Source organism: Anomaloglossus baeobatrachus, chromosome 3, assembly GCF_048569485.1.
Source record: "Anomaloglossus baeobatrachus isolate aAnoBae1 chromosome 3, aAnoBae1.hap1, whole genome shotgun sequence".
In the NCBI taxonomy this organism is placed as follows: domain Eukaryota; kingdom Metazoa; phylum Chordata; class Amphibia; order Anura; family Aromobatidae; genus Anomaloglossus; species Anomaloglossus baeobatrachus.
Genome location: NC_134355.1, coordinates 70476671 through 70489839, shown reverse-complemented (window position 1 = coordinate 70489839; position 13169 = coordinate 70476671). Strand labels below are relative to the sequence as shown.

General features: G+C 48.4%; 1 protein-coding gene across 7 annotated transcripts in view; it reads right to left on the bottom strand.

Annotated features, from left to right (window-relative positions):
- EHBP1 (EH domain binding protein 1) overlaps nt 1-13169 on the bottom strand; it is a 536928-nt gene that overhangs the window by 439781 nt on the left and 83978 nt on the right. For all 7 annotated transcript variants that reach the window (XM_075339243.1, XM_075339247.1, XM_075339245.1 and 4 more), the window contains exons 4-5: nt 4478-4573; nt 964-1017 (exon numbers count right to left, since the gene is read on the bottom strand). In XM_075339243.1, coding sequence (XP_075195358.1) covers nt 964-1017; nt 4478-4573 — 150 coding nt within the window. The remainder of the gene's footprint in view (nt 1-963; nt 1018-4477; nt 4574-13169) is intronic.

Genomic DNA, 13169 nt, shown 5'->3' with positions numbered 1-13169 from the left:
GTCCACAACGCTGCGTTGTACAGTACAGGCACAGTGGATGGATTTCTGCTTGTTTTTTTCCGCAGCAAATACTGACCTGTGGTGCGGCTTTCCAGACCGCAGCATGTCAATCGTTTGCTGCGGAGTTGCAAGCGTCCTCTATAGGGAGAACACAAGCGAGAGACCGCAGCACAGTGAACCCTGATCATGGGCACAGGCCCTTAGAATTTAAGGGTCCTCAGTAGTGGATACCTTTTATTGGCCAAATGAAAAAATGAACTTCTAAAAGAAAAAAAAAATTCACCAGAAATAAAGCCACCAGGTTTTAATGCCAGCAACCGCCACCTCCTGATATATTAAGCTGTGGGTGGTTGTATTATTGGTATTCTGCACCTGTGAAATTCCAACCTTCATCATGGGGGGGCCGTGTGCATTTGCCATTTTTTTTACCATTTTTTTGGCTGGTGGCTTTATTTCTGGTGACTTTATTCTTATAAGTTTATTTTGATTATGTTCTATGGTGAGTTATCCAAATAAAAAAAATGGTAAGATAGCAAGGTTTCGAGACTTCTCAGGTCTATTATCAGGCTATTTGTTATCTTTTATTCATTAACCATTGAGGACTCTCAAATTGTAATAATTTTCTACCTGCTGGCCAACATCGTATAAATATATATATTTTTCAGACTTATTATAAATCGGAACATTTTTATGTTAAGCCAATATTACACTACACACAAAAACTCACCCATGATCCTTTGAGAAATATAATATGAAAAAATTATAAAAAAAAAAAAAAAAAAGCAACTATAGAGAGACCACATAAGCGTATAATGCTAATCACAAGCATCCCCACTAATCAAAACAAGAAAGGGGCAGCCGCAGGGCACTGGTCACCTTGTGGTGATGTAGGGCCCGTCAAATGTAACCCACTACTGTGTACTATTTCTTTTCCATACATTAAGGAAAACATATTTTACTTACATTTTCTATTACGAATGTCCATTCTTTGTCTTCAAACTCTTCTGCATGGGGGTCCTAGGAGACAACATCACACCAAGTGTCAGCATGGTAATATAGAGGGGTCAATATGGACGGGATTGTGGCATTCCGGGGGTTAAACAGCCATGGGCAGTGTGGGCACCACGCCTGGCTGTGACAGCTGGCGCTTGGCTATCATTTAGGCCAAGCTCCTGCTGGCAATCGTACTGGCACAGCGCCTGCATGTGGTAGGATCACCATAACGTACCCAGTCATCAAAGGTTGGGAGCCTCTTCCACACCATGACATATGGGTTCATCAAGGGGCAAGAGGTAAAATGAAAGGGGTTGTTACCAGTATGTGACATGTAGATCAGGAGAGTAGACTATCAGTCATTACATGTCTCACACTGGTAACATCTTTAATCTAAGCTTTGGAGGCAGATTCTCAGAGAATCTATGTCCAGCCCATAGACCCAAACAGCTCATTTATATATTAAGGAAAAATGTGAATATCTTGGTAATAAGATGGATCACAGGTACCAAGATGAAATTTTATGCAACTTTCTGTGACCAACATGCTCCTATGTTAATAAAGAATTTTATACCGAGGTAAAATTGTAAAGTTTCTTGATTTTACAAATACTTTGCAGTTTTACTCATTTGAGAAGTTGAAACAACCTGTAAATACCGTATTTTTCGGACCATAAGACGCACTTTTTTTCCCCCAAATGTTGGGGGAAAGTTGGGGGTGCGTCTTATGGTCTGACTATAGGGCTGCGGCCGGGAACGAGGGTGCTGCGGTGGAGCGGGTCATCGGGGGCACGAGCAGGCAGCAGCAGCCTGCCGTGACCACGTGGGCCCGCTCATTACATATGCACGCCCATCCTCCCGCCCATCTCTCGGCGCTGAAGCCGGGGCTGACAGGTGGGCGGGATGATGAGCGGGGACGCGCGCATAGTAAAGAGCCGGTCCGCATGATCACCCCTGGCAATTACAGCCTGGAGTGATCATGTGCGGCTGTATTCACTGCTCCCCGCGCGTCATCATCAGCGCGGGGTGCAGTGAATCAGTACACTCACCCGTCCCCGTGTGTGGAGCCGTCACCCTGCAGCACGCGATGTCTTCCTGTCTGTGCCGGTCAGCTGATCTGTGCCGGTCAGCTGATCGGCACAGACAGGAAGACATCGCGGTGCTGCAGGGGAACGGCTCCACACACAGGTCAGCGGCGCAGAGAGGAAGATATGATCAGTGCTGGAGGGAGTGAGGAAAAGGTGAGTATAAACGTTTATTTTTTTTCTCTGTGCTATAGGATACAGGCCATATACCAGGATGGTATATGAGCACGATGGGGGCATATAGCAGGATGGATGGGGGTATATGAACAGGATGGGGGTATATGAACAGGATGAGGGTATATGAACAAGATGAGGGTATATGAACAGGATGGGGGTATATGAACAGGATGGGGGTATATGAACAGGATGGGGGTATATGAACAGGATGGGGGTATATGAACAGGATGGGGGTATATGAACAGGATGGGGGTATATGAACAGGATGGGGGTATATGAACAGGATGGGGGTATATGAACAGGATGGGGGTATATGAACAGGATGGGGGTATATGAACAGGATGGGGGTATATGAACAGGATGGGGGTATATGAACAGGATGGGGGTATATGAACAGGATGGGGGTATATGAACAGGATGGGGGTATATGAACAGGATGGGGGTATATGAACAGGATGGGGGTATATGAACAGGATGGGAGTATATGAACAGGATGGGAGTATATGAACAGGATGGGAGTATATGAACAGGATGGGAGTATATGAACAGGATGGGAGTATATGAACAGGATGGGGGTATATGAACAGGATGGGGGTATATGAACAGGATGGGGGTATATGAACAGGATGGGGGTATATGAACAGGATGGGAGTATATGAACAGGATGGGGGGTATATGAACAGGATGAGGGAATATGAGCAGGATGCTGGTATATGAGCAGGATGGGGGTTTATAGCAGGATCATATACAAGGCAGGAGGATCAGTACCAGGATGGGGTACCTTAGTAGAGAATTTGGGGACATTACCCCCATAACAGTGTCAGCAGCAGATCCTCGCCCCATAACAGTGTGTCATGACCACATTTTTTTGCTTAAAGTTTTATTTTCCTATTTTCCTCCTCTAAAACCAGGGTGCATCTTCTAGTCTGGTGCGTCTTATAGTCCGAAAAATACGGTAATTAAAATTTGTTTAAATAAACTCTTTGCAGTTCCATTTTGGATATGATCACATAGAACGCAGAAAACAATCTGTCATGGATCTTCAGCATTGCAAAGAGTGAACTCTACAGGTAAAAATCACCAGATAGAACTGACATGGCGTGGACTTAAAGGGAATTTGTCAGCAGGACTTCATTCCCGAAACTATGTATATGCACATGTAGCTCTTTCAGAGACAAGTCCAGCAATAACCTTTACATGGCCAATCCATTCCTCCGCCACTAAGAAACCAGCGTCTGAATTAATATGCAAATGGTCGATGCCTCTGTCAGACCAACTCTATTCTCCATCCAGTCCGTCTCCTCATTGCTTCATTGACAGCATCTATGCTGTGTGATTTCAGGCAAAAGAGCCGTCAGTCAGGCAGGAGGAGACGGCGCAGAGTGAAGAATAGAGCTGGAGTGATGGAGGCTTCAGCATCATTTGCATATCAATTCAAACACTGATTTTTGAGTGACAGAGGAACGGTCTGGCCATGTAAAGTTATTGTTGGACTGGTCTTTGAAAGACAGTTTTGGGGGTGAATTCCTTTTTCTTAGCTAAAATTTTTCATAGTATGTCGTTGAGACTTTAAAATCTGATACACTCTGCTGCAGCAATAATATGCCGCAGATTTAAAGGGAACCTGTCAACAGTTTTTCGGCCTATAAGCTGTGGCCACCACCACCGGGCTCTTATATACAGCATTCTAACATGCTGTATATAAGAGCCCAGGCCGCTGTGACAACATAAAAAAAACACTTTATAATACTTACCTAACGGTCGCGCAATTGGCCATATGGGCGTCTCCGTTCTCCGGTGCCGCCTCTTTTGGCCATCTTAGTCCTCCTCCTTCTCTAGCCGCGGTGCATGACGCGTCCTACGTCATCCACACTCGCCGGCATTCAGATCCTGACCAGGGTAGATAAAAATATTGTAGTCTGCCTGCACAGGATCGTCGAGTGTGTATGACGTAGATGCAGCATGCACACAGGCTTCTGAAGGATGACGAGGATGGCCAAAAGAGGAGGTGTCGGCACCGGATACGCCCATATGGCCAACCGCGCGACCATTAGGTGAGTATTATAAAGTGTTTTTTATGTTATAACCCCGGCCTGAGCGAATGCTGTATATAAAAGAGCCCGGTGGTGGTGGCCGCAGATTATACGCCAAAAAAGTGGTGACAGGTTCCCTTTAATGCCTGCAAACGCGGCATGTGAACTTACACACTTACAGAAACCTTACCTTAAAGAGGGTCACAGTGATTTCAACATTTTCAGGAACGGGCCATACCACAACCCCCCGGTAAGGGTTCTTTATGCCGGGCTGCCAGCTATGTGCCTGCAATACAACAGAAAAGGTGTAACTGATCTCACTATAAAATACTATAAAAGCAGCATAAAGACGAAAATGACAAAGCACGCAAAGTATATTTTCTGTATGATTATACAAAAGGTTTTAACAGAGACTGTCCAATCAGTAAATGTTGGGGTATAGGTATTTAATGGGGTTTCCCACGAGCTACATATAGGGGAGTTGATAGATATCTGATTCTTGGGACTTTTTCCACCTTGACCCCCATAGATAATGCCTGATGCCGGTGTGTAAGGAGCAGTAAGGGGCTGATGATGATGATTGTAACGTACATATCTATTACTCTGCGTGGAAGCAAAATATGCGGGTTTTTCAGACGTGACTATTTGCTGGGATTGTGACTGAAAAATTGTGACAGTCCCGGCAAATACACACATGGAGAAAACTGGTATCACTCACGTTAAAAGGGGAAAAATAAGCCCACGATGGTCACTGAAATAACGCCAAACATAATTCTCAATATAAACATTAATGAATATCAATGAAACTCAGATATTTCTTCTTAATTTTGGGTCAACAGAAACCCCCCCCCCCCCAAAAAGCTAATGAAATATAATGGATAAAAATGACGATACCCTTGGAAAACTACTGAAAATAATTTGACTATAGGGACCTGTTAAACTAAGGTGTGTTCTTTAATTTTGGCATTACAGGTATCTACTCACTTGTAATCAGTCTGACCAATATCGCACATATAGGGTTATAAGGGGCCCAGCTGCAGCACTGAAAGTATGGTGCCTGGGAGAAAATAACCTTTATTTCTCCTGGGAGCTGCTGGCTTTCAGTCACCACACTACACTGTTAGTGGCAGCTCTAACCATGCCCCAGCACTGACTGACAGCCGCCTCTGCAGTATATCAGTACAGAGCTGGCAGTAAGGGTTACAGCTGCCGCTCGTGGTGACGTTACATGTTGCGGTCACACCTGCACAAGTGAAAGCCGGCAGTTCCCTTGAGAAATTACGTTCATTTTCTCCCCGGGTGTCATACTTTCAGTACTGCAGCCAAACACCTCCATAACTCTATTAACATGCAGATTAACTCTGCACCTGCAGGCTAAAGGGAATCTACAAGTACATTTTTGCTATGTGATCTGACAGGAGCATGCTGTAGGGACAGAGACCCCGAGTCAAGCAATGTATCACTTAGTTTACTGGATATAGAAGTTATAATAGAATAATGTCACTTTGTGTAAGGGAGGGGCAGAGGATGCAGTCATCACAGCCACTGCCCCCTCCTTCAAACAAAGCGTCATCATTGACACTCGTTTCAGAGGATGGTCTACGGTAGCTCTGAAGTGTTCCTGCTCAGTTATCGGCTCAGATGAGTAATAATCAGCCGGTATCAGAGCGGTGTCTATACCCGGCATACAGGGGACCAATGATGTCACTAGTGGGGACGGCGCTAGACTCCTACATGCTGGGAATAGACACCGCTCTGTTACCGGCTGATTATTATAGAGCCAACAATACAACTTTTTCAGCGATACCCTTTTATTTACGTTCGTCTTTTTGATAGTATTATTATACTTTTATTTGGAGTTATAATGAAAAAGAATAGTTTTTTGCCACTTTTTTTTTAGCGTTCACTGCATGGGTTAAATAGTGTGATAGTTTTATAGATTGTGTCCCAAACTACACAGTGATACCACATGTGTACTTTAATAGTTTATTTTTTATGTATTGCAATAGACTTGCTTTGCAATATATGAGACCTTTACATTACACAGCACAATGCCCGTTAGACCCTGCCTATGGCGGTGTCTAACAGACCACCATAACTGGCACACCAGGATGTCATTGTTTGACCTCTGGGTGCCATAACTACCATCAGCTCCCTATGATTTCATTATGAAGATGCTGATGGAGGTGATATAGGGAGCACCTTCCCTCCCACAACCTTCCAAATTTGCAATCGCGGCATCTGGAGACTTAAGCGGGCTCTATACGCTACGACATCGCTCAAGTGATCTCGTTGGGGTCACGGAATTGGTGATGCACATCCAGTCGCTTTAGCGATGCCGTTGCGTGTGACACCTATGAGCGATTTTGCATCGTGGCAAAAACGTGCAAGATCGCTCATCGGTGACATGAGGGTCCATTCTCAAATATCGTTACTGCAGCAGTAACTAAGTTGTTCCTCGTTCCTGCGGCAGCACACATCGCTCCGTGTGACACCGCAGGAACGAGGAAGCTCCCCTTACCTGCCTCCCGGCCGCTATGCGGAAGGAAGGAGGTGGGCGGGATGTTACGTCCCGCTCACTCCGCTTCTATTGGGCAGCGGTTCAGTGACGCTGCTTTGACGCTGAACGAACCGCCCCCTTAGAAAGGAGGCGGTTCGCCGGTCACAGCGACATCGCAGGGAAGGTAAGTCCGTGTGATGGGTCCGGGCGATGTTGTGCGACACGGGCAGAGATTTGCCCATGTCGCACAACCGATGGGGGCGGGTACGCACGCTGGCGATATCGGTACCGATATCGCAGTGTGTAAAGCGGCCTTTAATCAGTCTGTTGACTTGCGCCACATTTATAAACCTTTGTTGATCATTTTGATAAATCTTGTGAAATCAACACCTTATAAATGATTTATGAATCTCCATAGTGTGTTACTTGGCATTGTCAGGGAATATTGGGGGAGCATGGTAGCTCAGTGGTTAGCACTGTTTGCAGCGTTGAAGTCCTGGGCTCAAATCCCACCAAGGACAACATCTGCCCGGAGTTTGTCTCTTCTCCCCGTGTTTGCATGGGCTTCCTCCGGGTTCACCAGTTTCCTCCCACAAAGACTTATTGATAGGGACGTTAGATTGTGAGCCCCAATGGTGAAAGTGATTATGTTTGTAAAGCGCTGTAGAATTAATGACGCTATATAAAAAGTGAATAAAATAAATAAAGAATTTTTTTTTTACTGCAATTAAATTATTTCTATTATTATAGGGCATGTGCCAATTTTGTGTTTTTCTCTTGGATTTGACGGTGAAATGGCCACAGTGTGAATGTGCTCCTTTTAAACATGTATCAACTGATATTGCGGCTCATTCTTATGTTTGTATTTTATGTTATTCGTGGTAATTGGTAAATAGTATAAATAAAAATTGTGTAATTGCTTTTTATACTCCCTTTAAAAAAAAAAAAAAAAAAAGTTTATATTAAATGTAAGGCTAAAATGTGTGTATGATATCGAAGAGAAGCACATTAAAAAAAACAAAAACAAAAAAAAAAAACAAAAAAACCACATCTTGTTAACCCCTTCAGCCCCCAGCCTGTTTTCACCTTAAAGACCCGGCCATTTTTTGCAATTTTGACCAGTGTCACTTTGACAGGTTATAACTCTGGAACACTTCAACGGATCCTGGCGATTCTGAGATTGTTTTTTCGTGACATATTGTACTTCATGTCAGTGGTAAATTTAGGCCGATATGTTTTGCGTTTATTTGTGAAAATTTCGGAAATTTGGCGAAAATTTTGAAAATTTTGCAATTTTCAAAATTTGAAATTTTATGCCCATAAATCTGAGAGATATGTCACACAAAAAAGTTACTAAATAACATTTCCCACATGTCTACTTTACACCAGCGCAATTTTTGAAAAAAAAAAAAATTCCGTTAGGAAGTTAGAAGGGTTCAAAGTTCATCACCAATTTCTCATTTTTCCAACAAAATTTACAAAAAAAAATTTTTTAGGTACCACATCACATTTGGAGTGATTTGAGAAACCTAGGCGACAGAAAATACCCAAAAGTGACCCAATTCTAAAATCTGCACCCCTCACTCTGCTCAAAACCACATCCAAGAAGTTTATTAACCCTTTAGGAGCTTCACAGCAACCAAAGCAATGTAGACGAAAAAATGAAAATTTTACTTTTTTAACACAAAAATGTTACTTTAGCCATAAAAATTAGTATTTTCACAAGGGTATCAGGAAAAATGCATCATAAAATGTATCGTGCATTTTCTCCTGAGTACGCAGATACCCCATATGTGGTGGAAATCAAATGTTTGGGCACACAGCAGGACTCGGAAGGCAAGGAGCGCCATTTGAATTTTTGAGTGCAAAATTAGCTGCACTCATTAGCGAACGCCATGTCGGGTTTGAAGACTCCCCGAGGTGCCTAAACAATGGAGGTCCCCCATAAGTGACCCCATTTTGGAAACTAGAGCCCTCAAATATTTTTTCTAGATGTTTGATGTGCACTTTGAACCCCTGGGGGCTTCACAGAAGTTTATAACGTTGAGCCGTGAAAAGAAAAAAAATTTTTTTTACCACAAAACTGTTGCTTCAACCAGGTAGCTTTTTTTATCACAAGGGTATCAGGAAAAAATGCACCATAAAATGTATTGTGCATTTTCTCCTGAGTACGCAGATACCCCATATGTGGTGGAAATCAAATGTTTGGGCGCACGGCAGGACTCGGAAGGCAAGGAGCGCCATTTCACAGCAAAATTGGTTGGAATTATTAGCGGACGCTATGCTGCGTTTGGAGACCCCCTGAAGTGCCTAAACAATGGAGCTCCCCCACAATTGACCCCATTTTGGAAACTAGACCCCTCATGGAATTTATCTAGCTGTTTAGGGAGCACTTTGAACCCCTGGAGGCTTCACAAACGTTTGTAATGTTGAGCCGTGAAAATATTTTATTTTTTTTACCACAAAATTGTTTTTTCAAACAGGTAGCTTTTTTTTCCACAAGGGTATCAGGAAAAAATGCACCATAAAATGTAGTGTGCAATTTCTCCTGAGTACGACGATACCTCATATGTGGTGGAAATCAATTGTTTGGGCGTACGGCGGGGCTCAGAAGAGAAGGAGCGCCATTTCACAGTAAAATTGATTGGAATTATTAGCAGACGCCATGTTTCATTTGGAGACCCCCTGAGGTGCCTAAACAATGGAGCTCCCCCACATGTGATCCCATTTTGGAAACTAGACCCCCCCCCCCCATACAAAAAAAATTAGTTTGGCGAAATAAAAAATACAGACATCAGTAGAAAAAAAAAAAAAAAAATGAGCGCCTGCCAAGACCAGTGCCAAACGTGAGAGCAATGCACGAGTCTCGCATCGCATCATTCACTGCAGTCTGGAAGCGAGCAACTGCGCTGGATAATGCGATGCGAGAGGGCGGGGCGGCAGATGGGAAAGGGCGCAGCGGGTGGAGGAGCGGCAGAGGATGGGAAAGGGCGCAGCGGATGGATGATGGGAAATGGCGCAGCGGATGGAGGAGCGGCAGAAGATGCGGGGGAGGTGAGATGGGGATACCTACCTTACAGGATGGATCTAGGCAGCAGGATCACAGCAGACAGAAGAGGCAGCAGATGAAGGAGGCAACAGATCGAGGAGGGTGAGAGGGGGCAGTAGATGGAAAATGGGAGAGAGCAGGCAGCAGATCGGGGAGGGGGGCAGAGTCTGATGGGAGAGAGAGATGGCACATGGAGGAGGGGGGGCCCCCGGGGGGAGGGTGGCATGCAGCACATGTAGGGGGAGGGTGGCTGGCTTGCAGCACATGTAGGGGGGAGGGTGGCTGGCTTGCAGCACATGTGGGGGGAGGGTGGCTGGCTTCAGCCACCCTCCCCCCACATGTGCTGCAAGCCACCCACCCTCCCCCCACATGTGCTGCAAGCCACCCTAACCCCACATGTTCTGCAAGCCACCCTCCCCCCACGTGGGGGGAGGGTGGCTTGCAGCACATGTGGGGGGAGGGTGGCTGGCTTGCAGAACATGTGGGGGGAGGGTGGCTTGCAGCACATGTGCTGCAAGCCAGCCACCCTCCCCCCACATGTGCTGCAAGCCACCCTCCCCCCACGTGGGGGGAGGGTGGCTTGCAGCACATGGAGGGATAGGAGGTGTGGCGATGGAGAAGGGGCAGCCGATGAAGGAGGCGGCGGCGGCCGCCGATCGGGAACAGTGGGGGCCGATTCGGGGGCAGCAGCGGCTGAAAAAGGTGAGTGCGACGGCGGCGGGGACAGTGGCGAGCATGGCGGCGGGGACAGCGGTGGAGCGGGAGCAGCGGCGGGGCGATCGGAGACAGCGACGGAGACAGCGGCGGAGCGGGAGCATGGCGCCGGGGCGATCGGAGACAGCGGCGGGGACAGCGGTGGAGCGGGAGCATGGCGCCGGGGCGATCGGAGACAGCGGCGGAGCGGGAGCATGGCGCCGGGGCGATCGGCGACAGCGGCGGAGCGGGAGCATGGCGCCGGGGCGATCGGCGACAGCGGCGGGAATAGCGGTGGAGCGGGAGCATGGCGCGGCGATCGGAGACAGCGGCGGTGGAGCGGGAGCGTGGCGCGGCGATCGGAGACAGCGGCGGTGGAGCGGGAGCATGGCGGGGGGATCGGAGACAGCGGCGGGGACAGCGGTGGAGCGGGAGCATGGCGCCGGGGCGATCGGAGACAGCGGCGGGGACAGCGGTGGATCGGGAGCATGGCGCCGGGGCGATCGGCGACAGCGGCGGAGCGGGAGCATGGTGCCGGGGCGATCGGAGACAGCGGCGGAGCGGGAGCATGGCGCCGGGGCGATCGGCGACAGCGGCGGAGCGGGAGCATGGCGCCGGGGCGATTGGAGACAGCGGCGGAGACAGCGGCGGGAACAGCGGTGGAGCGGGAGCATGGCGCGGCGATCGGAGACAGCGGCGGGAATAGCGGTGGAGCGGGAGCATGGCGATCGGAGACAGCGGCGGTGGAGGGGGAGCATGGCGGGGGGATCGGAGACAGCGGCGGTGGAGCGGGAGCATGTCGGGGGGGATCGGAGACAGCGGCGGGGACAGCGGTGGAGCGGGAGCATGGCGCCGGGGCGATCGGAGACAGCGGCGGGGACAGCGGTGGATCGGGAGCAGCGGCGGGGCGATCGGAGACAGCGGCGGGGCGGGCGGCGGGGACGCGGGCAGCGGGGACAGGGGCGGGCGGCGGGGACAGCAACTTACCGCTCTCCTCGGCTTCCAGGGACGGTCACAGGCCGCAGATCCACATTGATTGGAGAGAGCGGTCACAAGACCGGTCTCTCCAATCAGAGGTGGGGGCGGGTGAAGCATCGATCACCCAGCTCCAGCCAATGGCCAGTGCTACAGCAGCACTGATCAGGGCTGGATTTCAATGTTCCAGCCATTTTCAATGGCTGGAACATTACAGTGGCTGTAATTGGCTGAGCGGCGTTCGTCAGCCAATCACAGCCTCTGTAGGTTCGGGGAGGAGGCACCACCCCTCCTGAGGTCAGGCAGAGGTCCCCTCCTTCCCGAATCCACCGTTTAAGTAAATAAATTTCACTCCCCGGGCCTCCGGGACCGCGATTTCGCCAAGACGTACTGAGTACGTCATGGGTCGTTTAGCACCATGTCACCATGACGTACTCAGTACGTCCAAGGTCGTTAAGGGGTTAAAAAAAAATAAAAAAAATTATATTAGAGAGAGATACCTCTCTCATATACGGTATATCTATCTATATATCTTATGGATATGAATGTGGTAACGTCAAAAAACGTGAAAATAGATATTATTCTTGTCATCAGAAGAAAAATGTAAGCGCTTAAATGGCAAACTTTATAATATACAGCTGCCTCTCTACTTCTTGGGCTGAGGCTTCAGTCACCACAGGGTATTGCATCTGACTTAAGGTGCAGTACTCATCCCAGGTAAGGAAAAGGTTAACCACTGGTGTTCACTTACACAACACACAGCTCAGGTGCTTTCCCACTGGAACTGGGCTAAAGGTTGTCACCATAGTAACGGGACTTCCCCAGCACTAGTGAGCCATCAGGAAGGTGGGGGCAGCATGAGGAAAGTTAGAGAACACGCAGACTTTTACCTCACAATAGTCTGGGAACTGGAGCAAGACGGTCACTTAGGAGAGTGCTTTGGAGCATTCTCAGAAAGACCAGCCAAGGAGACTGCTTTAGAGCTTCCTTGGAGGGAGAAGGAAAAGAGCACCACAACATCCAAGGACTCGCAGAAACACGGCCGCTATGGAGAGTGCTTCAGAGCTTCCTTAGGACCGGACAGACTGGAAGAAGCAGGCGTTTACTGGGTAAGCTGGAGAGCCAGAGGAGCAACATGATAGCCGAGGGGTGAGCCTAACAGCCCCTTCGGGACTGGCGCAGTCAGGGTGCAGACCCCTAGGGTGGCGTACACTTCACGTTGCGCCATCAGAATCTGCAGGGAAGGGGGATTTCATGTCCCATTGCCCACCACAAAGGTCCCGGGGCACAGTAGCATATAGAGTCAGGAGTCAAGACCCTGGTTGGCTTCACATCTGATCTGCGCTGCCTGTGGACGGGACTGGAACAAAACCCAATGACACTGGGGTCCCCAAGTAGCTTCACGCCACGGGGATCCACAATACAGAGCGCAAGGAAAGAAGGTCTCACAGCTTCACAACACCGGTGGTGGCCTCAGTCATCCGGGATCGGCTTGGCCCATCACGGCGGAACCAGTCACTCCAAGGGTGATGACTTGACTGAGTTAAAAAAAAAAAAACAACAAAAAAACTTTGTCCGCAGTCCTGGTGTCATTCCTGTCACCCCGCGCTCCGGCGCCAATGGCCGCTAACCCCACCATCATCCTCTCTGGGGGCCTAGCTCTGC